The 26,307-nt window shown below is 51.1% G+C and overlaps 1 protein-coding gene across 1 annotated transcript; it reads left to right on the forward strand.

The window, feature by feature from the left end:
• Window positions 1-17,040: 17,040 nt before the first annotated feature.
• On the forward strand, window positions 17,041-19,492 carry RD3 (RD3 regulator of GUCY2D). Its single transcript, XM_042977043.1, has 2 exons — window positions 17,041-17,384; window positions 19,195-19,492. The coding sequence occupies exons 1-2, from the start codon at window positions 17,089-17,091 to the stop codon at window positions 19,490-19,492; spliced, it is 594 nt and encodes a 197-aa protein (XP_042832977.1). The 5' UTR covers window positions 17,041-17,088.
• Window positions 19,493-26,307: the final 6,815 nt, after the last annotated feature.

The following is a 26,307-nucleotide window of genomic DNA, read 5'->3' on the forward strand; positions in this document are numbered from 1 at the left end:
TTCAGATTCAATCCCCCACCCCTCCTTGTCCCTGGGGTCCCTCGTTAATCAACTCACCAAGTACATCTATCTATGTGGAAGACTGCTGAAGCACCTTTTCCAAGCAGCCTTCCAGGATTATGAGAAGAGCAAGTAACATGGAATTCTACACAACACACACACACACACACACACACACACGCACACACACAGTATTTCCTTATCGCTCCAGATAAAATACTTGTAACACAGAGAAAATGAGATGTGTTTGGTGTTCACGACCAAGGCTTAGGGCGTACATGTCCATCTGATTTGTGGATGCCACAAAGGCAGCAATGGGCAGGGGAGTTTTGGAGAAAATGAGCAGAGATTATCATCCTGACTTTATTACCCACTCACTGTGCTGTGAGAGCAAGTTGCTTGACCTTTCTGAACTCATCTCAGCAGGTGTGGGAGTAAAGGGCATCTAAGCCCCTGCTGCTTTGGGACCCTCAGTTGAGCAATCCGGGGGCAAGAGAGGGGTGTGTACAGTGTGGGAGAGGGAGTGGGAGCTGGGGAGCCAGGGGCTACTCTCTGGGGGTGTCCTTGGATCTCTGCAGGCCATCAGCCCAGCGGTACACAGCCTTGCTCCCCTTCTCTGGCTGGAAGCCCCCGAGGGCACAGATGAGCCTGCCTTCTCCACCTTCACCCTCAGCACTGAGCCTGGGGCTGGCACAAAGTACCTGCTCAGCGAAGCTTTGTTGGGGAGATGAATGGGGGCCAGGACGCGCAGTGAAGGCCGGATGTGGTAAATGAAACAATACACTTGGAGTTCCCGGAGAGCTCCTGTAAGCTCTAGCCATTTATGAGTCTATTGTAAAAGACCTTGAGGGAAAGACTTCCAGAGAGAATTGTTCTCGGGCCTTTGTGTGTGACAGTAAGGCATCGGCTCTGACTTATGGGGAAAGATTGTACTAGATTAGCCTCTCTGTTGTCCTTGGCAGGTCTTCTCTGTACAAAGCCACTGGAGGAGGAGACACTCTGCTGATGTGGGAACCCCACGGAGGACAGGGTCACTCAGACCTGAAGCCTCTCTCTGTGGCTCACTGCTCAGTGTCACCGAATGGGCGAGCCCAGCCCTCAGGGAGGTGGCGGCAAGAGAGACAGCCCGCTTATGTGGAGGACAGGTATCCAGGAAGCAGCAGGGCAGAGGGCCCCAGGCATCAGAAAAGGGACCTGGTTGGTGCTGGCCGAGAAGAGTCAATGTCCAAAAGGGGGTTGACAGGGTTTGCAGTGCAGGGTGTAATACCCCCCACCCCCCACCATTCAGCTTGTCCATAAACCCTTCAGTCAACTCTGGTTTAGGGAATAAGTATTTCCAGAGACTGAGGCTGAGCCCAGTGTTCAGGGTTGCAGAGACAAGAAGTGTCTATATGCTGGGGTGGCTGCCGCAGGGGTACTGGTCCTGCCCCCGTGCTCCAACAGCAGTGTCCCCACAAAGACCTGCACCACTTCCCTGTTGCTAATGGTGTTTCCTGCGCATCATATGCTACTGGACCTCTTGGTGGCATTTAATGTCACAAACGACCCCTACATTCTTGACTTTTCCCCTCTGTCTCTTCTAGAAGCAGAGCCCAGGACAAGGACATGGGTGCAGATCCTGGGGCTTGGGAGGTACTGGAGGAGGCAGGAGTGAGGGCACAAGAGAGTGAGACAGGAAGAAAGGAAACCAGCCTAGGGTGTGTTAGCAAGGTCACTGCCGAGGGCAGCAAGGTATGATCCCTGGGGACCCCTTGGGAATTGTAACGTCATGCTTTCCAAGAACTGTCAACCTGATGGACGGGAGTCTGGACATTTATCTGCCAGCTCCAACCCCCTGTAGGTTGAAGATTGTCCCCAGTGACACTAAATGCCCCATGTTTGGGGACTACACTTGTATGTGGGCCCACGGGGCCTCCTCGGTCTCAGGCAGTCGTGAGCTCGAGCTAGGATGTTGTCAGTTAAAGGAACATCTGACTTCAAACAGAACTGGACTCCGGAGCTGTGCTCAGAGCAGAAGAAGGGCAGGGGGATGCGCTGGGGGCACCGGAGGCATCGTTGCTGCTATCCCTGACCACCTTTCCCCTGTCTCTCTGGGGTGCTTCTCCGGACCTGTTGTCAAAAAATATCTGCCAACTCTGCTTGATCTCCACTCCTTTTTCTAAACTTTTTTCTTTAAGTTTATTTATTTTTGAGAGAGAGAGAGAGACGGACAGAGCACGAGTGGGAAGGGGCAGAGAATAAGAGGGAGACACAGAATCTGAAGCTGGCTCCAGGCTCTGAGCTGTCAGCACAGAACCCGACGCCGGGCTCGAACCTACGAAATGAGAGATCATGACCTGAGACGCAGTCGGACACTGAACCGACTGAGCCACCCAGGCGCCACTCCACTCCCTTTTCTAAATGCTCACATACTATTTAATACAGCCCAGGGTTTTGCCAGGGCCCTGGGATGGTGTCAGAACAGTATGGAGACACATGGCCAAGGGACGCTTATATTACTTTCCCTGTGTTCCTTTGTACGAGTTTAGGCAGGGCATGTTGCCAGGCCTCCTGGCACTTTCTCAGCCTGCTCCTCTTGTGGTCCCAGCCCCTGACAACCTCCCAGATCTGTATCTTCAACAATCACCCCATCTCTGTCTCTTCCACATCCACACAGCTAGAGCTGAGCCTGGCTTCCCCTTGGGTGTCATGTCTCACCACCATCCATCGAAGTCAGAGCTCCCAGACAATCCCCCGTCCCTTGTTCTCCACACCCAGTCCCTGCAGCCTCCTGGTGGTCAGGCAGGGAGCTAATCACCGGGCTGCCACCATTGCTCCGGACTCACTGATGTCCTTCCTTGGGAACGGACTTCAGAATCCAGTAAGATCCACATGTGATGTTCAGGCCCACATGGGACAACCTGTCTCATCCTGCACAGTCATACCTTCTCCCAGGCCCCAGGGCACCCCTCCCCCATAGTCTCACGTGGTGCCTACCCTCAGGGCCCCCATCTGCTTGTGCCCCTTCAGGTTTTGTTCTCTCGAATGCAATGCCACATGGCAGGCCCCCTCTTCCCATTGATTTTCCATGACCTGGCCTCCTCCCAAAAACATTTCCAGGTTGAGAGGAAGGGGCTCTCTGGCTTTCTTAGGCCGACCCTGCCTGGACTTGGGTGTAGAATGGCCAGGCTCCCAGACCACCCTCCAGAGGCCCCCGACTTTACCCACCTTCCCTGGCATGTGCACCTGAGCTCCTCACAGTCCATTCCTGCCTGGCTTGTGCCTGGTGCCCGTGCGTCCTTGAGCCTGTGACAATTCATCTCTTGGGGCTCTTTCTTCCCAGAAAGCCCAGGGACAGGTCTGTGACATTTGCTTAGCACAGGCATCAGGCTCAGGGTGCTCTAATAATAATCTTTTTTCTTAAATGTTTATTTGTTTTTAAGAGAGAGAAAGAGAGCATACATAAGCGGGGGAGGAGTAGAGAAAGAGAGAGAATCCCAAGCAGGCTCTGCACTGTCAGCACAGAGGCTGATACAGGGCTTCATCCCATGAACTGTGAGATCATGACCTGAGCTGCAACCAAGGATCGGACACTCAACTGACTGAGCCACCCAGGTGCCGCTCTAGCTATCATCTTTAAATCACATGTATGACAAACATGTAGTTAGCATGTGCTGGGGCCAGGGCTCCTTGCCCTTGAGGAGCTTGGACTCTGCAGGGATGCTGAACCAAATGCTCAAGAAACAGTGTGAAGCACAGCTGATTCTCATTATTTGAGATAACGATAATGTTCTCAAAGTCACTGCAAATGCTGGAATAGCAAATACTGAACAATCGCTCCTGGGGAAATACAGGGTTAGTTTCCTAAAAGCCTCTGGTCATGACATCTTTGCCAATCAATCAATATATAACCTTGTTGCATGTGTATTACCATTTAAAGACACTTTACTTATATATAATGTCGATTCATTAACATTGAACTCATGGCCAACAGTGCCATAACTCATGCTTGAACCAAGCTTATGTAACGTGTGTTTTCTCTGTGAGGCACGTCACAGTGCTTAGGAACAGTACACAGCACTTCAGCACTGTACTTGGGGCCTTTTCAAGCAGAGAAATCACCAACAAAAGGCACCAAGTATGAAAAGTGTGGCACTAACTAGACCATGAAAGGGACACGTTTATAGTAGGAGAGCTGAGACAAGAAGGCAGAGGGTGGCTTTGTTCCACCTCAACTGGGAATGTGCTCACCAGGCAAGTCAAATTTTTCAATGCTTTGTACGGGTCCAGAATGACCACAAAAGTGCTGTGAGCATTGATTTGGGGATGACAGATTTTAGCAAGTAGGGACATTTGCAAATAGAGAATCCATGAGTAGTGAAGATCCAGTGAAGTTTCAGGTTGTGGAGAGGAAGGAGCAACCAGGAAGACAGGAAGGATTACTGGGGTTTACCACTGGAGCGAAATTTCAAGGGCAAGTGAGACTTCCCCAGGCGGGCACGTGTGGGGCAGAGGGTGCATTGTGCACAAAGTCATGAAACAATGGGGAGTGAGGTAGTTAATTTCTTTGGGATGAAGATGGGAGACCTGGGAGGGGACATGTCAGGAAGAGCTCTGATCTCCAGGAACCAAGGGAAGGGCAGAAAGGTCCCACATCCGTCCCTTCTCACAGGGCTCTCCAGCAGTTAGGGTAGGGCCAACTGCTGTGGCAGAGACACTCCACATGGCTTGACCCAATGCATTTCTTGTGCTATTAGAGCTCAGCATAGGTGACTGGCAGGCGGCTTTCCACATAAGTTATACTCTGGCTCCTTCCAAATTGTGGCTCTGCCATCCTTCAGAGCCCGAGTCCTTGCTGTCCATCGGCAAGTGGGAAAAGATGGGAGGTGGAGAATTACACTGGAGACTTCCATAAGTCTTGCAGTCACACACATCCCTTCCACCCACATTCCGTCGTCATGTGGTGCTCCCTAGATGCCAGGGAGGCTGGGTAATGAAGTCCCTGGGTGGACAGCTGCTTCCCAGAAATGTGCCTACACTTGGGAAGGGGGCATGCATCTTTGGTGGATAGCTAGCTGTTTCTGCCACGGGCTCTCAGGTCAGTCTGTCAAAACACAGGGAAGAATCTAAAAGAAGTTGGTAGTGATTGGATTCTATGGAAATGAGCCATCTGTCTAGCACAGAGTAGATGGTCAGTTAACGCGGTGAATGAATGAATGAGAAATGCATTATGTCTCTCTCCTGAGTTCTGTTTAGCCTAATGTAGTTTAGCCTGAATGAAGCTAGAGGGAGGAGAAGGGGAGAAGGACAGAGAAAGGGAGCAGGGGCTTAAGCCAGCCAGCTGGGAGGAGGAAGGTGAACATTCACGTTTTTCCTGTAGTCAGATACAATGCTGCCTTTCCCTGGAGAAGGAAATGGGGCCACAGGAGTGGCAAGAGGGCTGCCTGGAGAGAAGAGGTGTGAGTAAACACGAGTGTGGTCTGTATCTATGAATATGATGTCAGTTTAATCCAATCTCATTCAGGATTTGGGCTACATGGACTTTCTGCAGGACTCTGAAAGCCCCATGCATGACTGAGCGGCTAGAAGTGGTTTGGAACAGTCCTCACAGCCTGGAAGGAAGCCAGGGAGGAGGAAACAGGAGGAGAACCCCCATAAGGGCAGCCTGACATCTGGGATAGGGGATCTTCTCCAGTCTCCTCATGGTGTTTAATCTAGCCTTGTGCTCAACAGCTTCCTAAATCCACATCTCCAATTTATTAATCAAGCGCCATCTGTGAGGCAATGTCATGGGCCCCACTGGTGTTTCTCCATCTGAATGGCTGCTGAATATTTAACTACGCTTCAGCAACTTCCATTGATGTCAAATGAGAGAAAAAACAACCACCACCTTCTCTCTCTAGTACAAATTCACACTCAGCATGGATAATCACAAAGCCTCCACAGGCTAACAAATCAAAATAAATTAGCAGTCAACACAAACGCCAAGCCCTCTTTGAGCTACAGTGTTAAGGCAGCAGGCAAGGGAGGGAAGGAGGGAGGGGATGACCGTCTCTCCTGGTCACGGACATCACTGAAAAGTGCAAGAAAGGAGCCAGCTGTGCCAGGAAGGAAGATACAAAAAAACCTGGTCATCTGTGTGCATGTTCTCCAGAGTCACAGGTCAGGGGTCCTGAAGCTCACCCCTCACCCCTTGCTGCAGTGAGATCTTCCTTTTGATGGCTGACAACATTGACCTGTATAACCTCATTTACATTACTTGTGAGTGTGTGTGTGTGTGTGTGTGTGTGTGTGTGTGTGCGTGTGTTTGAGGGTGAAGTATTAAGACTAATGTATGGCTCGGGGCACCTGGGTGGCTCAGTCGGTTAAGTGTCTGATTCTTGATTTTGGCTCAGGTCACAATCTCACGGTTTGTGAGATCGAGCCCGGAGTCAGGCTCTGCACAGTTAGTGCTTGGGACTCTCTCTCCCTTCTCTGCCCCTGCCCAGTTTGTATGAGCACACACGCGCTCTGTCTCTCTCTCAAAAATAAATAAACTTTAAAAAAAAAGAGAGAGAGAGAAGGAATGGCCCAGATCCTGACTTAAGACTCCTGCTTGAGAAGATGGATGAGGGAGGCAGACTCACCTAGGGGATGCAACCACAGAGCAAGCACCGAGTGGCACAGGACCCAGGGAGAAAGTCAAAACACACAGGCAGGCAGGTGGACAAGCTGAGTCAGTTCATCATAGTGTAATTTCTCCTTGGCTATGCGTTCTGCTTTATTTTCAACACAGTTAGGACTAGATGCGTCCAGAAGTCACTCCATCATCTGGTACCTGGCACAGCATCACCTGAGATCTATTATAACGCAGCTCGGTGCCCATCACCGAGGTCGATGCCGCTCACAGGGCGACATGCCTCCGTGTCCGTGCCCACTAATGTCTGGGGGGGCGCACAGCCTGGATACACTGGGCCCCTAACCAAAATAGTCTGCAAGCGATAAAGCGTCCAGAGCCTGGAGACAGACGGGAGGCTCAGACGCAAGTATCAGATACGGGAGAAGGGCAACAGAAGACTCCTGCCAGTCCCGCATTTACCTCAAATACCTCAAAATCCATCCCCATGATCCATGTTCCCTCTTCTCCCCAGATCATTTCTCAGCCTCACCTCTCCTTGAGAAAGTCAGCAGAACTTCCTGCCCTTGAGCTTGCTTGAGGGAAAGAGAGAATTTCAATTAGCAAAGAGGAGGACAGGTGGTGAGGCAAAGGCGAGGACATGGCTCTTCAGGGCCAGCCCCCAGAAGGTCCCCTCTCCCGGTGGAGGGCAGCGCGTGGGAAGAGGGGAGCTTCACCAAGATGGAAACATCTGTCCCCAGCAGGTGCGCCAGCCAGAGCGCAGTGAGGAATGCCATCTGGACACAGGTGCCCTGTCACCACCTGGGTCTTCCCAGGCATCTGTGGCAGGTCAGGCGGGCTCCCTCTACGGATAATACAGCTCCAGGTGAAAGAGGCTTAGGTGGGTCGCCATGGCAACACAGATCAGGGGTTGGCCCGCCTCTGAGGTTCAGGAGGAGGAGCTGTGGTTCCAGCCTCCTGAGACACACACACACACACACACACACACACACACACACACGCTCCACTAACACCAGCTCGGGCTGGATCCCTCCTCTCGTCAGGGTTGTTTTCTCTCTCAGCACAACTTCCGAGAGACAGAAAGAGGGAAGAGCATGAGGTAGCAGGCAGCAGCAGAAGAGAAAGAAGAAGAAGACGTTTAGAATATAGTCTTCCCTCCACCCCACCCTCCCCTGGACACTCTCTTCTCCCAGGCTGGGAAGCAGAAAGGCCCCCCACCAGAACTTTCACCTCCGGAGAGGGTGACCTCAAAACGCCAGGTAAGAGGGTGGTCTCCCCAGGAGACTGTGGTTTCCCCACCTGAAGTCTGGAAGCAGGAAGCCGGTCCCGAAACCTTTTAGACATGAGAGCAGAGGCTGAGAGCTGGGAGGGGTGGCTTCAGGGCTGCAGCAGGTTGGGGACAGCCTACCGAGCAGTCTGAGTCCAGGGTCCAGATGGCCTGAGGGAGGCCTCATCGGTCCTAATCTGTTCCACGAGGGTCGGTTGATTCCGCAGTATCTTTAGGGCCGTGGCCTGTCCCGTGGGAAGCCATAGGTTCATCTGCTCTGCAAGCCCCAGCATTTTCTCTCCTGCTTTGCTGGGGAGGACCCAGTCAGGGGGAAGAAAGGGGAAACCCGCCAGAGATTTCTCTCTTCGATTTGAGAACTGCGACTGAGTACCCACGAAGTCGGTGGAGCTCCTCCTCCATGGAGGACCACCTCCTCCATGACCGTGGTCAGTAGTACCTGAGCATTTGACCCCTCCTGGTTGCACGTGTGCCTCAGAACAAGGAGGACTCACTGCCACTCATTCATTCATTCATTCATCCAGGAACCACTTATGAGTTGCCTCACATGCCAGCAGATACAAGAGATATAGCTCTTGCTCTCGACAGAGCTCATAGCTAGCTGGGGGAAAGAGAAAAAAACAATCAACAAAGTGAGAAATGTATTTGTCACAGATGCCATGATATGATAGGCTCTCATGCCGGCACCAGCAGGCACCCAGTTTACCTCAGTGGGGGTCGGTGAGGGGCAGGCTGCAGGGGGCCCACCCTGGAGGTGAGTCTTAAGAGATGAGCAGGTGTTTGTCAGGTGAACGGAAGCCTACAGATCAGCAAGTCAGCCCGAGTCACACCTGGCTTGGTGGATTCCAGGTTATTTTTCTATGATGCCAAAAAGAAATAAGGTCAGTTTGTAATCTGTGAAGTTGGCCGTGGGCCTTGGCAAAAACAGGGCTGGAAGGAAGGTCACAGCGGGGAGCATTTACTCTCTGCACCTGCTTCGAGGCCTCCGCCCAGATAGAGGGTCTGGCTTCAGCAGGGCCATCCTGCCTGCTCTGTGAAGCAGTGGGCGATTTGGGACAGCCCAGCGAATTACCGCTCCATGCCCATGGGCCTGGGGGACATGCGAGGCAGCCCCCGCCCTGAGCAGCAGACACCCAGTTCAGCTATTGGAGCCCTGCATCGGAGGAGGGGCCTGGGCGTGGCTCCCTTTGTACTGAGACAGCTGCTTCCTGGCCAGGACTGCACGGCCCCTCCCTGGTTGGCCAGGGGGCTGGTGGCCTGATCTCAGCAGAAGCAGGTGAAGCTCTCATGCCTGCTGCCTGGGTATCAGAGGCTGGCTCCCAACTCCGAGGGCACACCCCTGAATGTTCCCACCAGAGACATCCCCCATCTCCTCTGGAACCAGACCCCTCCTCTTGCCCTTGAGCATGGGGATGGTTTTTCTAGACTATCTAACGAGCCACAGCTGGTGGTAGTGTCTCCCAGGGAGCCATGGAAAAGATTATCCTCAGGGATGTTCAAAAATAGGCTGAAGGAGGAGCTCAGAGAGTGTGGGGGTGGAAAGGGTAATGAAGGGGAAGGGAGGGAGGAGAGGGAAAAGCAGAGAATAAAAGGGAGAGGGCTTAGCTGAGTGATGCCAAAAGGTAGAGAGAGCATGGGAGGACTTTCCTGCTGGTGGGGGTAAACTGAGGCTCCCCTGCCCGAGCTTTCCCTTCATCCAGGGGGCTCAGCTCTCCCAATGTCATGACCAGAATTCAGGGTTAGGGCAAGGCCAGGAACAAGGTTGGAGTCAAACTTGCACCAAAACCACGGACGGGATCCTTTAGTTTTTATGGTACAGACAGACCCTTTTGGAAATCTGTAAAGGCTTTGGACATATTCTTAGCAAAATGTTTCTAAATGCATAAAATTAAGTCCATAGTATTAGGAAAGAAATCAGCTATACTGAAATGTAGTTATATATATATATGTATATATATATATATATATATATGTATATATGTATATGTATGTATATATATATATACATATATATATTTTTTTTTAAATCAGTTTAAGATATGGTAATATATGTGCCTATCTATCAACATGTAAAAGAATAAAATCTAGTGGCAGGGTTAATATCACGATTTCACAGTAGTGATAAACATAAGCCATATTTTAAGAATGACAGCTTTCAAGTGTTAGGAAAATACCTGTGATCCCTGCTGGAGATAAAGTCACAGGAGCTACCCATACTGCTCTGGCCAGTGGTGGCCTGCATTCATAACTGACAGAAATCCCACATTTCAGTTAAAGTTAGTGAAAGTAGAGATGTTTTTTTTTTCCTACCTGAGTCCATAAACCTCAATGTCTTGTTAATTTATAAAGCACTTACATGAACATCCTTTTTTGCTCTTCACAGTACCGTGGAGTAGGTACTCGTACTACCCCATCTTATAGACAGGGAGACTGAGGCTGGGAGCAGTGAAAGGGACTTGGACACAGGAAACCTCTGGCAGGGAGGAAAAGGCATAGGAACTCGGGCTGTCTCCGCGAGAGCCCCCAACCCCGGCCTGCTTCATCTGAGCTGGCGATCACCCCATCACAGGAGGGCAGGGCGGGTACGCCCTCCATCGAGCTGTTCTGCCGGGTTACAGCAGTGCCCTCGCGTAGGGGGCTACACTGCCACCCGGCGCGCCCCTCCGCAGTAAGGTCCTTGCCCCTTGCCCTTCTCCCTGTTTTCCTTCCCCTCCTGAACGGGCGCTCCCTGATGGAGCCCCGAAGCAGGCACAGTGCAGGCCCCCTGCACACTCCCACCTGTGTGTGCGGGGCCTCATGGGTCAGAGACCCGGCCTGGCCCTTGGTGTCCACACCGCAGACCGCGGCTCCCCACTGCCGCACCCACGCCCCTCCATGGAGAAACCCTGCAGCGCTTCAACAAATCTGACGGAAAGCGGGCAGAGGGGCTGAGGAGAAGTGGAGCCCACCGGTTAGAACGACTTGGGAAGGCTTCCTACAGAAAGTGAGTTTTGAACCAGAGTTTTCCCCCAACTTTTAAATTGTGAATATGCTCCAAGATGCAGGAAAATTGAAAGACTAATGCAGTAAACACACATAAAATCCCCCTAGAAGACGGACCGTCACTACTTTGCCATAGTTGCCCTGTCTGTGTGTGTCCGCGCACATATATAGGTGACATTTTTCTCAGGGACTGGAAGGGAGGACATTGCAGACATCAGGACACTTCAGCCATGGGCACTTCAACATGGCCTCCTAAGTTGGGCTATTTGTCCACACTCCCCTACAACCATAACACCACTTTTATACCTAAGAAAATCAACACTCATTCCCTCACCTCCAGTTCATACTCAAATTTCCCCCAAAGTCCTGTTTTAAACAAGGATTCAATCAATGTTTGCGCATCAGAGGCAGGTTGTAGGTGCCGTTGACTGAATGAGAAGCAGGCATTCGTGATGGGAAGGTTCTGGAGTCAGTCACCACGGTGCTGGCGAGGCCTGGCAGTGAGCAGGAGTGTGAGGGGACCTGAAGCTTACACTGAGGAATTTGGCTTTGCCACAGAGGGAGGGGGGTTAATCCAGATTTGGGGGGTAGGGAGGAGTCAAATCCACATTGTGCAAAGTGCCCAGAGAAGACGACTTTTGCCGTTCTGATGAACCCTCTGGGTGTCTTTGTCATACCACATTTGGCCATCATGTTCTTCCCCAGTCACAACACAAAGTCACAACACAGACTCACACGGGGGCTCGGCTGTGGGTCAGGTCCTGGGGATGCTGTGAGCTAAGCCAATGACCTCTGGCATCTGGGTAGCCAGCCTGACTCTCTGTCCTGGCTGTCCCTGCGTCTATCCCTCTTTCCCTCCTTTGCCCTTTTAAGAACCTAATGAGAGCTGCTGAAGAGCCTTCCGGGACAGCAGCTGGCACCAGAGACAGAAATAGCTCCGCAGAAACCTGGTCTCTGTCAAAAGCTCCGGCCCCAGTGAGGGCTGGGGGAGGAGCATGGGGAGGAGGGGGGAAGATTCAGAACCTGCCCCCTGCCCTCAGGGGCCCCCACCATCTGGACCAGAGACGCTGAGAGCCCACAGAACCCAGGACCTAGGTGAGGTCACCCCGCCCATCCCCTGCCATCTGCCGTGGGGTGAGCACCTGTCTTGACAGGCCAGCTGGGGTCAGGGGCACAGCCTTGAAACCAGGGGAAAGGGACTCCAGCCAGGGTTGTACTTTAGGCCGCATTTTGGCCTTCTTCTGGCCTCACCCACCTGGAGCAAGGAGTCTCGGGGTTAGGAAGACGTGCACATCTTGAGGTCACTTCCCTCCAGATCAGGCCTTAAATTCTGAGACCCGGGACTCCCTGGCCAGACAGTCCCCAGCCTACTTCCAGAACGTGAGCAAGTCCCCTCCAGGGCCCCGTCCAGGAGTCCCCTCCAGGGCTCAGGGTGAGCCACACCACCAGTGTAAACAATCCCAGGTCTGCGGAAGTGGCAAAGAAGTGGTTGTTGGTAGGCGTGCGGATGGGCCTTGGACGTGAAGGCTGGGGTGTCCCCACACCTTTGCCAGGCCCTTCAGGGGGTGAGAAGTGAAGGGGTCAGGCTGGGAGCCAGACCCGGCTCAACCCACGCCTCCGTGTTCTAGCAGAGCCCTCTCGGGAGTCCAAGAATTCTCAGTTTGAATCTGAGCCTCCAAGTTGTTATGAAGGTACGGTTGACAAGGAAGCAAAACATATTTTATTTAATAGTTCGTTAGCCCAATTTGTAACTTATGGATATTTAGACGCATGGAATGTGAGGTTCCATCTGCGATACTGCCCGAGTCCCCTAGCAAATGTGTGGTGCCCTGGCCGGGCCTGGAGTGGCCTTGCTGCCGCGTTCCGGAGACCAGTTTGGGGTGGAGATGAAAGTCTTCAGTGCCTCCCAATCCCCTCTTTCTGTGCTCCCCCTGCCACAGGAAGGCCCTCCAGGCCGGGCCCTTCCTTCTCCTGCTGCCTGCTTCCAGCTCAGGTCAAATCCAGGCTAAGAAGAAAAAAGGCTCTTTGAGGAGGAAATGCTTGACCCTAAGGTGAGTCCCTCAGAATAGGTCTTAGGAAGGGTGAGAAGTTTTGGAGTAGGAAGGGACTCCCAAGGGAGCAGGGTGGGGGGCCGGTGGGGAGAGAGAGAGAGAGAGAGAGAGAGAGAGAGAGAGAGAGAGAATAAGGACTAAAGCACCACAAGGCAACCCCATCCATCACTCTGGGATTAATCCAAGTAAGTACTGTACTCCATTTACTGATGGACACTCGCCATAGGCCAGACCCCTGCTGGGTGCTGGGTAGGATGATACCCAGGACCTGGCTTCTCACTCGGTCTGGACCGGTGCCAGAGATCTGTTGTGTAGCAATGTGCTTACAGTTAACATTCCGTACACTTCAAAATGTTTCAGGTGGTAAATGTTATGTCATTTGCTTTTTTTAAATTATTTTTTAATGTTTATTTTTGAGAGAGAGAGACAGAATATGAGCAGGGGAGGGGCAGAGAGGGAGACACCGAATCCAAAACAGGCTCCAGGCTCTGAGCTGTCAGCACAGAGCCCAACGTGGGGCTCAAACCCACAAGCTGTGAGATCGTGACCTGAGCTAGAGTCAGACACTTAACCAACCGAGCCACCCAGATGCCCCTATGTTATTTGTCTTTTTTTTTTTTTTAACCACAATTAAAGGAAAATGGAGTGGAGATTGGCTCAGAAGGACCAGCCCTGGGTTGCCAGCTAGGAGGCAGCAGCTGTAATAAATATATCTGGCAGATGGGCAAGGCCTGAACTAAAGGAGGGAGAGAGAGTGGACAGACTTAGGAGAATTATAATATTTAAATTTGAGAGAATCAAAAGGAATTGGATGCAGGACTCGACAGATGAGGCAAAGGGATGAGGTGATGCCCACTGGCAAGCAGGGGCTACGGAGAAGCAGCAGCCAGTGGGGAGGGAAGTGGGTTACGGTGTGAGTGGAACCTGCAGGGGGAGGTGTCAGGAAGCATCTGGTCACCCTGACCTCAGGTTGAAGAGACAACTGGCGTATGGATTTTGATTTGGGAACTATCTTCACTGTCAGTGGAGACGTGTGAACAGATGAGGCCGGTTGAAATGAGATGGACAGCCTGAGATGGAGCGCCAGGGAACAGCAACAACCCAAGGAAGGCCAGGGGAGGGGTGCCCATAAGGGCTCTGAGAGGGAGTCCCAGGAGGCAGACGGAGGCAGGATGTAGACCCAGGGTTGTGGTCTAATGGAAGCCAAGGAAAGATTATTTCCACAGGGAGGAGAGGTCAGTGGGCTGGGCTGGGCAGCCTCAGGTGAGTTGGGACATGTGCTAACCAGCCGGCAGGGGTGTGGCGGGGGGGGGGGGTTGTGGGGGGGAGGGTGTATGTGGCAGGTTACACTAAGAGACCATTCAAGGGCGTCACATCCCTCTGCCTTGAGCCTCACCAGTCTCTTTCTCCTCCAATCATCTTCCAGGGATGGGTGCCCAGCATTCAGGTGCAGGTGCAAGATGAACTGGTGATAGCGGGGAGGGGGGCGGGGATGTTGGGGTGCAGGGGTTGAGGGAGGTCAACCAAGGAAGTCTTCCTGGGGAAGGAGGGCCAGGGCCAGGTTTGGAAGCATCATTGGGTGAGGCTCCATGGGGCAGAGAGGGAACTATTCCATCAGGGGGGTCCCCACATGACCTCTGACCCCACAGCTCGGCCAGTGTCTCATCCTCAGGAGGGATCTCTGAGCGACAGGAGAGTGTGGTGCCATGGGGGCCAGAGGAGACTGTCCTCCACGTGGCCGCTGACAAATGCCCCCTCACTTGGGGAAGGTCAGATCTGTGGGGACTTGGTCTTTCACCATCACGCATGCATGAATTCTTTAATCATTCATTCCTTTGTGCATGCATTTATTCACTCATTCATTCGCAGTACTACCCAGCACCAGGCATGGAAGGATGATTAAGGCACAGTCCTTGCCCCCATGTGACACAGAGCAGGGGGGTGGTGGAAGGTAAATTGTCACACTCCATTAAGTGTTCCTGGTGCTATGAAAAATGTCTGTACAGGATGTTTTCAGAGTACCAGCTGGAAAGTGGTCATATCAGGAAACACGTGTCAGAAGAGTTGCTGACCCTAGAGCTAAGTCCCCAGGCAGAGGAGGGAGGGACACTGGAGAGAGAGTATGGAGCTGTGGGTGGCCAGCATCTTCGGCAGCACCTACGGGACTGTTCGTCCATCTCTAGTTGGGGTGCCCTTCATGAGGCACCATGAAGACACCATTCACTCTTTTGATATTAAGCATCAACCTGACCCATGCACTTTTGAAAACACAAACACAGTTACAAGGTGTCCTTTTGCCTGATTCAATCAGATCCCTTGGCCTCAGACAGAGGATCCTGGTGCTCACGGCTCTCAGGACAGAACATAGCCCACCCACACCCAACCCATTTCCCCACACTACAACCCAGCCTCAATTATTCTGAACACACGAAGCAGTTAAGGGTGGAGAAGAAAAGATCCTAACTGTCCAGACCCCAAGGACAGGGTCTGATGGTCTGTCCTTCTCTCCCAACCTCCCAGGAAGGGATCAGGGTGTAATCTGAGGCCCCCACTCATGATAGACTTAGGCTGACTGGAAGATGAAGGTTTTTAATTTCCTAAATATAATGGTTGCTAGGGATTGTTCATGAATAAAGAAGAGGTTTGATTTTGTGCCACCCCAGAAGGCTATTGTTACCCCATAATATTTTTCCTCTTTGTGTCTGATTCTCCAGCATTAACAATTCATTTCTCTGCAGGGTGGTGGGAGGGCTGCCTAAAAATGTGTGTGTGTCCATGCCTCATGGCCATGTTGTTGAGGCTGAGTTCATGAAATCACTTTCCTCGGCCTCTGGGGGGTCTGGGCAGGAAGAAGACCATTGGTGCATGGAACAGAGGGTTCCCCAGAGGGGGAAGGTCATAGAAAAGGCAGTTGGGGCATCTTAAAGACCCACTTCAGATTTGGGCCCAGGAATGGCCCTCACCTTCACTGCTATCAGAGGAACAAACCCACCTCTGACAGCCATTGGGGTGTGTCTGAGATGGCAGTTCATGTATCCATCCAATCATGTATCCACCCACCCACCCATCCACCCACCCACCCACCCATCCATCCATCCATCCACCCATCCATCCATCCATCCACTCACCCACCCACCCACCCATCCATCCACCCATGCATCCATCCACTCATCCATCCATCCATCCATCCATCCACCCACCCACCCATCCATCCATCCATCCACCCACCCATCCATCCACCCATCCATCCATCCATCTATTCATCTAGTCAGTCAGTCACCAAACCTGTATTGCACAAGACCTTGTGGATATATGAGTTAGGGTCTCTGCTTCTGCACCCGATACTCCTTGTATCATGGCTGGGTTCGCCACCTGGGACACCTTCTCCATCAGTCCATGTGTCTGAAGCCTGCATTCCCTCTTCACCCTGCTCTCACCCACAAGCTTTCCATGACCCCTGTCATCACCCAGAGTCACTCCTTCTGCTCCCCATCAATACTGATGCTATGCTTCATCAGTCACGTTTACCTCTTTCTATTGATATCTGCTGGAAAGCAGGGTCCCCGACATGCTTTCTTGCTTGTGTTCCTCCCACGGGTGTGCACACAGTACCTGATTAAGGCTTTTGAATAAATGAATGGTAAGTTGTGTCTTTTGCAGGGTGATGTCAACCCCATACAGTTCCAAGCTTCCTTCAGCAACAGGTTGGGGCATTAAGAAACTCAGGGTGTTTTCCTGTCAGGTTAACATAAGATGTAAGTGTGTATTTTTCCCCCTTAAATCATAGGGATAAGACTGTGCTCAGCCATACACAGTATATTTCCTTCTTTGTTTGGAATTAGCAGAGATTCAGGAGGGCAGTGCCTCTGGGCTCAGCCATCTGCATGCATTAGGGATCGTTATAACCTGAGACTACTTGTACGTGGTGTGCAGAGAGCCCCGAGTTTATTCACAACTGCTTCTCACGACAGCCCGATCTTGTCTTACAGAATTAGAAATGATTGCTCAGAGAGGTTAAGCAACTTCCTTGAGGCCACCCAGCTGTGAGGGCGGAGCAGGTCTTCTCTCGCTGGGGTCCCAGCTGTCCTCCCTCCCCCTTGTTCTCCCACCTTAACTGACAGAGGGGTCCAAGGAAGACGCACTCCTGCCCTGTCTCGGCAGGGCCTGGGGGGGCCATGTCCCTCATCCCATGGCTTCGGTGGAATGAAGGCCCCCCGCGGCCGTCATCCCGGAGGCCGGCCGAGATGGTGCTGGACACGCTCATGATGGAGCTGGCGGGGCAGATGCGAGAGGCGGAGAGGCAGCAATGGGAGCGCAGCAACGCGGTCAGGAAGATCTGCACCGGGGTGGACTACAGCTGGCTGGCCAGCACACCCCGGCCCACCTACGACCTCAGCCCTGGCGAGCGGCTGCAGCTGGAGGACGTCTGTGCCAAGATCCACCCGTCCTACTGCGGGCCCGCCATCCTCAGGTAACCCCTGCCGCTGGCACCGGGCCCAGCCATTGCACTGTGGGCTCCAGGGGTGTGGCTGCCCTGGCGGTGGCCTGAGGCCACTGGACCGGGAGCCAGGGCACCCAGATGACCCAGTTACCTGTTAAGAGGAGCAAGGCAGGAGGCCAACCCTGAAAGATCCCAGCCCAGAGCTGGGGGTTCAGAAGGAGGCAGGAGGCAGCTCCCGGAGGCACAGGAGTTTTGACGGGAGAGAACCCCGGGCCTTGGAGCTTTCTGTTCTCCCCGCCTGGCTTACATTTCCCCTGGATTTTAACGTAGCCGGCTCTTCCTCCTTCATCAGTTCATCTTCTTTGTTACCTTCTTAGAAAGGCTTTCCAGGTAATCTCTCCAAAATTGAGTTTTCAATTATCCTATTTCAAGCCAGCTTTCATATTAGCTTGCCTAAGGGGGGTGTGCACGCACGCGTGAGTGCATGTATGCGTGGGCTTGCTTGTGTTGTGCGTGTGCGTGTGTGTGCATGCGTGTGTGTACAGTGTCCGGAGGCCTGGGGCACTGAACATTTAGAGATTTAAAGCGTGGGTACCACAATGCTCATGAATATAAATGTAACCTTGCTAAAGCTTGGACCCACATGGCCTGGTCCTAGTTGGATTCATGTGATGTGGAAGAAGTGTGGTCCCAACAACCAACAATAATTTCCAAAGTCACTCAAGTTCTTTAGCTGCACTCGTAAAGGAATACAGATCCACAGGAAAGCATCTGAACACCCCACTTAGTCTCCCCACATCTTTAGTCCCCCGTCTCTTTAACCAACACAAGCATCTATTGTACACCTTTTTTTTCTTGAAAATTCTCCTTAAAACTCCTTCTTCTTCCGTCCTAGCTACACTCCTTTGGATTTTGTAGTCTTTTCCACCCCTGGCCCCCTTTCTTCCTCCAGGATGAGAATTCTTACCCTCTCCCCTTTCTCTTGTTCTGTACCAAGGAACCCCCCCTCCCCCGCCCCTGCCAAATGTACCTACTTCCAGAAGCACCTGAGGAAAGGGGTGGGTGAGTCGTGGCTGGGGGGGGGGGGGAGTGGGGGTTGCTGACAGAATTCAGGCTGGTAAACCAAACCTCTTAAGTGAGGAGGAGGCTGGGGATACACATGTGTTCATGATTGTCCGCTCACATTTCCTGTCTCACTGCTGAAAAGTTTGAGAAGTCCTGATTCTCAAGGTGGTGGAGGAAACCAGATGTTAAATGGACTCGCTAATAACTGTTATTCATTTTGAGCTCTAAGCAAAGACATTTGAGGCAGAGGAAAACCTCACCCAGTGGGTAGCGTGGAGCTATGGAAGGAGTATCGCAGGCCGGTGCCATCATCAGATACACATTTGGGAGAGATCGCTCTGGCCAGGGGGCAGAGAAGGGTGGGAGAGGTTAGCCAGAAAGCCTCACATTGGTAAGGCCGGGCCATGCTAACACGAAGTGGGCTACCCTTACTACTCTGGTACCGAGAACCTGAGGTTAATGTCAGGATCTTCACCTATGGTAGCTCTTTAAACCCCACAGAAGGGTTTATGACCCCAGTTTACAGATGAGGAAGCTGAGGCCCACAGAAGCCAAAAATAGCCGAGCGGCGAGCTGAACTCAGGATAGGCTGGAGCAGTGGGGGGGGGGGGGGGGGGGGTGGTTTCTGATTGACGTCAGAAGCGGGGAAGTGGCTGAACCGGGAACTGGCCCCTGGGCGTGCACGGGAAGCCCCCGGGGTTAGACACCCCCCCCCCCAACCTGCCACGGGCCACGTCTCGTGACTCACGCACAGCCCTGTCCGCTCTGCCCGCAGGTTCCGGCAGCTGCTGGCCGAGCAGGAGCCCGAGGTGCGGGAGGTGTCCCAGCTCTTCCGCTCGGTGCTGCAGGAGGTCCTGGACAGAATGAAGCAGGAGGAGGAGGCCCGCAAGCTGACGCGCCAGTGGAGCCTGCGGCCCCGCGGCAACCTGGCGCTGGCCACCTTCAAGACCCGCGCGCGCATCTCTCCCTTCACCAGCGACATCCGGACCATCTCGGAGGACGTGGAGCGGGACACGCCGCCGCCGCTCCGGACCTGGAGCCTGCCCGAGTTCCGGGCGCCCAAAGAGGACTGACCCGTGCCCTACCCTGCCCGGGAGCCGAGAACACTTGCGGGAGGGCATGATAGGCCGGTGACCGGGTCCGAGTCCTGGAGCCTCCCCACCTGCCCTCGACAAGGGGCCCAAGAGGTGGCCCCGTCCCAAGACAGCCCTGTAAGATGCAGCAACCCTCTGGCCCACACTCTGCCACCAGCCACACGGCTCAGGGTCAGGGCTTGGAGCCGCAGCGGGCCCCCCTCCCTCCCTGGCGAAAGTGGAAAGTCGGCTGCAGCGTCCCCTTCCCTGCCTCGCAGAGATTCAGGGTTTTGGCAGACAGACCCCGGCCCCATCTGTCCGGAAGGGGAAGAGTTACCCTTTTTGCCAATACCTGGGTTCACACCCCCAATTCAAGGATGTCCTACTCACCCCCTCACCCTGGGTAATGTGGGACTTGTTGGGTGATGTCCATTCTTTGCTGTGACTGGCTGGTCTCTCCGCTGCAGATAGGTCACAGCCCCATGGTCAGGCAGAGCTGAAAGGGACCACAAAGGCCAGTAGGTCCACTGTCCTCAGCTAGTGAAATGAATAAACTGAGGCTCAGAGAGGGCCTCATTCTTACACCTTAAACTGCAGCCAGTGAGGTTGTTCCTGTAGGCATAGTCTCTGCCCCTGAGTCCTTGAGTGCTGGGCTATGATGGGACAGACCCAAGGGCCATGTCTCCACCTCCCTGTGGTCTGACACATCTCTTACCTTGGAATTGGCATGAGGGTCTAAGGTGGCCAGGATCAGAAGTAGGCTACCCTTGCCCCACCCCAGAGTGTCATCATGTAGGATGTAGCCAACACCTGGCAGCTCCTTCCGGAGGTAGAGCTTCAAGGCCTTCCCACTCACTGCTCTGAGAGCCCAGGTCTCTGATTCCAGGGCCCCTTCTGTATCTGGTCACATGTGCTCTTTGGCTGTCCTCGAGGAAAGTGATGCTTAAACCCCTAACTGGCCTCAAAGAACCAAGTGAAAGTTCTAGAAGAGCCTCCCTACAGGCTTCATTTGGTGTCCTTCCATTTCGAATACGGTTAGACCTTTATAATGGACATGTGGTGCTCCGGTGTCTGGAAAGTCTAGTGGCTTCCCCACATACCCAGGGCTGAAGTGGGGTGTGGTGGGATGGTGGAGGAAGTGTCTGTCCCCAACTATCAGTGCATGCTCAGAAAATGTAAGTGGATCTTAATATTAGTCTAAATAAAATGCCAGGAGATAAGTCAACAGGGAAAAAAATCCATATATTCCCTGACCAAGCTCAGTAGAAAAAAACTTTTTTAATCATCTGGTTTGGGATTATTTTCATTCAAGTCTAGACAGAAAATCACTTGACACTGTCAAGATGAAGGAGTTGTCTCATTACATAATTGGTGGCAGTTGAAAACCACTTAAATAGGGGCACTGGGGTGGCTCAGTTGGTAAAGCAGTCCAATTCTTGATTTCAGCTCAGGTCATGATCTCATGGTTTGTGGGTTTGAGCCCTGCATGGGGGTTCCATACTGAGTGTGGAACCTGCTTGGGATTCTCTCTCCTCTCTCTCTGCCCCTCCCCCTGCTCACACTCTCTTTCTCAAAATAAATAAAATAAACTTAAAAAAAAAAAGAAAATCACTTAAATAAAAATATATACCTCAAACATCTTACATATTTTATGTTAAGACATAGGAAAAAGTTCGTTCAATTGCCAAGCTGTGTTCATTATTTTGTGACATGTGTGGATTGTCTGACGGGAGATCCACACTTCAGTTTTATTGGCCTGTGTGTACTTTAACCATACCAATAAGAATAATGGGCACAAACAAGTTTGGAACAAGCAGAAGTGACCCTTGGTGAGCAGACAACTCAGTTGGGAGGGGCGGGGAGAGTTAGAATAGGATCGGCTAGCTGTGAGCTTTCTGGATACACGGGATGTGGGTCAGGGTGTTTTTTCTGAGGGAAGGGAGTGTCAGGGTCAACCTGGTTGTGGAGGAGATGATTTGGAGGAGGTCAGTTAAGAGAATATCTACTGTTTTCCTCCTTTCCCACCACCTTACATGTCCCTATCCTCCCCAAAGAAAAAGAAGATCTGAGACTTTCAATGCTGTGTGCTTCTTTTTAATGTTTGTTTATTTATTTTGAGAGGGGGGGAGGGGCAGAGAGAGAGGGAGAGGGAGAATCCCAAGCAGGCTCCACACTGTCAGCACAGAGCCTGATGCAGGGCTTGAACCCAGAAACCATGAGATCATGACCAGAGCAGAAACCAAGAGTCAGATGCCCAACCGACTGAGCCATCCAGGTGTCGCAACGTCCTATTCTTTTTTAAGGTGAAGTAACTGGCCGCCCGTGAAAGCCTTCCCTGCCCACCTCGGTCAAGACAGAACCCACCAGCTTCAGACACAGGTTGTCCTGCAGTGGATTCCAATCGCTCCTCTGGATTCAAGTCATTAAAAGAGAGTAATGATCTCTGACTCAATTCCTATGTTTAAATCCCCAGTAAGAACAAATAAAAGAACAGGGGCGCCTGGGTGGCTCAGTGGGTTGAGCATCGGACTTCAGCTCAGGTCATGATCACACAGTTCCTGAGTTTGAGGCCCACCTCCGGCTCTGTGCTGACAGCCCAGCCTGGGGTTCTGTGTCTCCCTCTCTGTCTCTGCCCCTCCCCCACTCGTGCCCTGTCTCTCTCAAAAATAAACATTAAAAAAAAAACAACAAATAAAAGAACAAAACAGTTTGAGAGCCTCCGAGCCTCCTTGTGAGCGTGTGGTAGCGGCGGTCACAGTTGGTCAGGACGGGTAGAGCACGCTCAAGGCCCCGCAGGGCGGCCCCGGTCCCCTCAGCTCAACACCACCAGCCACTAGAGGGCGCCAGTGGGGTCTTGGAACCCTTGGTGATAAGATTTTATTTTACTTCGCGGACTTTTTAAAAATCCTATTATGAAAATTTACAAACAGAAGAAAGGGATAGCGAAAGGTGTAAGAATCCCCCATATGCCTGTCACCAAGGCTTAGTAGTTATTAACATTTTGCCATATTTGCTTTAATCTATTTTTTGGTGAAGTATTTTCAAATAAATCCCAGGCAGGATAACATTTCACCCCCGAATACTTCGCTCTGCATAGCAAAGGAATAAGGAAAGTTTCCTGCGTGACTCCAGCACAATACTATCGCTCCCAGCAACATTAACAGTAATTCCTTAATATCATCTAATAGCCAGTCCATATTCAATTTTCCCTAACCATGCCCAACAAGTGATTTTTGCAGTTTCATTTCTTTGAACTGAGGATCTAATCAAGCCTCACACATTGACACAAAATTTATAATCTGTTTTATACTTGGTCAGATAGCATTTATTTAATTTCACAATGAAGAATTGCTTAAACAAAGTGTTTATGGAACATTAGTGTTAATATGCAAGAAGTTAATGACTGCACGTAAATGAGAACAACTCTGTAAATTAGCCTAAGGACGCTCTTTACTCAGATCCTTGTTATTTTCATTTGATTAAAATGCTTCCACAGCAACCAAGATTCTCTAATACCTTAAAAAGTAATGTTAAAATATGGATAGTGGCAATATATCTAATTTGACTTTTCATTTGATGAAAATGCTCTCCGTGTCTGTGTGCTTTATTTTCTGAGACATGTTTGCAAATAGCAACCTTAAAGCCTCCTCTTTTCTTGCCATACACTAAAATGTATCAAAATAACTCGGGGGAAATCTCAAGAATTCTAATAGTAGGTAATAAAAATAGTTTTTATTGCCATTATTCAACATGTAGTGAAATTTTGGTCTGTCTTAATATTCATATGGCTCCCCAACATAACACAAAATGTTATTTCAAAATTTATTTATCGACAAATCATTTTTAGACAGTTATTTTAAAACAATTTAACACTTCACATCATTTGTTAAATGGGGAAATTGGCATCTGTTCCTTTTTACGAGTGTTATTGCATAGAGTATTAAATTAACATGATTCTATTTAGTCAGGTGTTAATCTAAAAATAAAAACATTGACTAAAAATCATGACTCTATCGTATTCAAGGCAAAAATAACAGAATGATTTTTTAAAGTTTCTAAAAATGTCTGAGAGTTTTTATATTCATGAGAAAGGCATTCACAAGCCAGCAGAAGTTGGAGTGTTTTCTAGCACATTTGATTGTATTGCGTTCCAGTTATAATTCCCTTGCCGGAACAAATGCAACATGCCCAAAGCCCTGCAGTCAAACTTGGAAGTTCTCCAGCCCAGTCTCCCCTCCCAGCTAGGATTTGGTGTGGGGAGAATTCCATGCTGGGAACAAGCTGTCGGTCTCTGTGTAGCTGAGTCCTGAAGTTAACAGCTTTAGCATCTACTTCTGGTCCCTGCTCCGGACTGGGGGCCTCTGCTCGGCTCTCGCCAAGTGGTCCAGGCTCCAGAACACAGGACAGAGGGGATCTAGTTGAGGTTAGCCTGTCCTTAGTAGAAAAGAAATCAAGGTACCAGGCAAAGAAACCACCCTAATGTGCACAAGGGACGGGAGGAATACATCTTTTATCCAAATAAGCCAGTGCATCGATATTGCTAAGGATGGAAATGGTTCTGTCTTCAAGCAAATTCCTTTATTAACGTTTGAATGGTCCTTTGCAGTTTACTCCCTTTATCTCCAGTTGATCTTGACCATTGGGTGAGGTGTATTATGTTTTGTCTCAGGCTGTAGGCAAGTGGCCTGCCTAGACCTAGAAGCCAGGGATCCTTCTGTTGTGTCACTGCTCCTCGGTGTTATAGAGCCTTACATCCTCTCAGTACAGCCCCCCAGATCCTGATCGCTGTACTTATCACACAGGGATGTAAGTGTATGTGGTGTTTCTGTTCACTCCTTCCCCTTCTGAGGCATTCCGCTGCCTCCAATACTCTGTGAAATCCTTAAGCGCAGGAACCGGGTCTTTCATCTCTCGGGCTCTACCTTCTGGATGCAGGTAGGCACTTTACAAATGTGCTGAACAGATGGGTGCATGTGGACACCAGCTTGGAGGGCTGGGACCCCGTGGAGCTGTGAATGAACACTAAGGCTTTTATGATGTATCCATATCATTCAATGGATGAAGTTCTATGAGGCCAGGGTGCATGTCTGACTTGAGTGTGTATCTCCCAAAATATGCCTGGCACATAGTAGGTGGTGAATGAAATAAAGCAGCAACACTTCTCATAATCCCTGGATGAAGCCATGGGACATCCTTCCTCATCTGCTGAGGAACTTTTCATTTTGGTTGGTTTTCTCTCTACCACTCCATCTGCTCTTAAAAGGTTTCCTATCTTTTACTCATAAACAGATTTTGCCTTGCCTCGGGGGCTGGAGGGGAGTTTAACAGTGCAGATAAAATTGTGGGGACTTTGGGACTGCTGGAAATTCTGGGTTATAGTTCTCGCAAAATGGTTTTCCCCTTACATCTTTGCAAATCACTCCCTTCTCTGAGGCTCCTGTTCCTCATCTATCAGATAAGCATAGCTATGCTGTCTACCTCCCAGGCTTGTGGTGAGGTTAAAATAAGATCAAATGCATTGCAAACTATAAAGGAACTTTCAAATTTAAGATCTGACCGTTGTTCGTGACAGTTTTCCTTTCAATTAGTATGGATAATGGAAAGTCGATGGGACACACTGAAGATCATTTGTCACCTTCCTTCCTCTGGGATATCCAGACTCAGCTCTTTAATCATTGCTCTTGAACCTGATTGCCCTAATCTTTTAGATCTGTGGTTCTCAGGCTTGGCTACACATTGGATCATCAGGAGAGCTTTTATTCCAGTGCCCAGCTGCAACCCAGACTCCATAAATCAGAAACTCAGGATGGGTCTCAGGCATCAGGTTTTCTAAAACTCTTCAGGCGATTCCATTGTGCAGCCAAGGCTGAGAACCACTGTTTTAGGTTACTCTTGGGGTGGGGGGGAGGGGGGGGGCTCAGGAAATTCTCTGTTGTCACATCTGAATCTATCTGAATCTAATACGTGCCTGAATAACTTCATCTCAATAGGAGATGAATGTACTTTGGAACTATTACATTGGCCTTATGTTAGGTTAGAGACAGATGATTGCAAGACTGTCACATAGATGTTTATCATCTTTGCTTAGCAATGTTCAGGAGATGCTTGGAGAGGACATGAGATGTATCTTTTAAAGAATGCTGAAAAGACCAGTTTATAGCAACTGAAAAGATGGAGAGAATGACGGATTCTGAGTTGTTTCATATAAACCTGGAAGCATACAATCGGGTAGGATGACAATTATCTGGTGTGTGTTGTAGAAAACTATTCATGAGGCTGTGTGTGTGTGTGTGTGTAAGAGACAGAGACAGAGAGTTGAAATCCAGTAGGTGGCAAGACCAGGAGGCAGCTGGCAACAGCCAGTGGGAGGGGGGAGGTGCCCTCGCTGGTGACACTCTGACCCATGAGGCTTTACAGCAGTCTTCAGACCCAAGTCAGTCTGGGAAACTGAGCTGGGTCTCACCTGCAGAAGATGCATGAAGGCCCCCTGGTGGTCATGGGAAGCTCAGCCAGAGAGTCCATCCTGTGGGCTGTGGGTCCCCATGGATGAGCTGGACACACAGGTCTCTCCCCTCCCCCCCGCCAACTGGCCACAGCCAGCCCACCTCTCCTCTCCAACCACAAGGCTGCCTGGGATGGCTCTTGGCCTGGGCAGGGGCAGATGCTGCTCCAACATCATATCCTCTCCTTTTGTGTGACCTGGGCCCAGTTATTTAAACTTGTTGAGTCCTGGGGCGCCTGGGTGGCTCTGCCGGTTGAGTGTCCAACTTTGGCTCAGGTCATGATCTCACGGTTTGTGAGTTCGGGCCTTGTGT

This window comes from Panthera tigris, chromosome F3 (genome assembly GCF_018350195.1).
Source record: "Panthera tigris isolate Pti1 chromosome F3, P.tigris_Pti1_mat1.1, whole genome shotgun sequence".
In the NCBI taxonomy this organism is placed as follows: domain Eukaryota; kingdom Metazoa; phylum Chordata; class Mammalia; order Carnivora; family Felidae; genus Panthera; species Panthera tigris.

What these genes read in the sequence shown, in the direction of transcription:
- RD3 (XM_042977043.1), top strand. Translation starts at nt 17,089, where the DNA reads ATGTCCCTCATCCCATGGCTTCGGTGGAATGAAGGCCCCCCGCGGCCG. An exon ending in TGCGGGCCCGCCATCCTCAG is followed by an intron (nt 17,385 to 19,194) that starts GTAACCCCTGCC and finishes CTCTGCCCGCAG; the next exon opens with GTTCCGGCAGCTGCTGGCCG.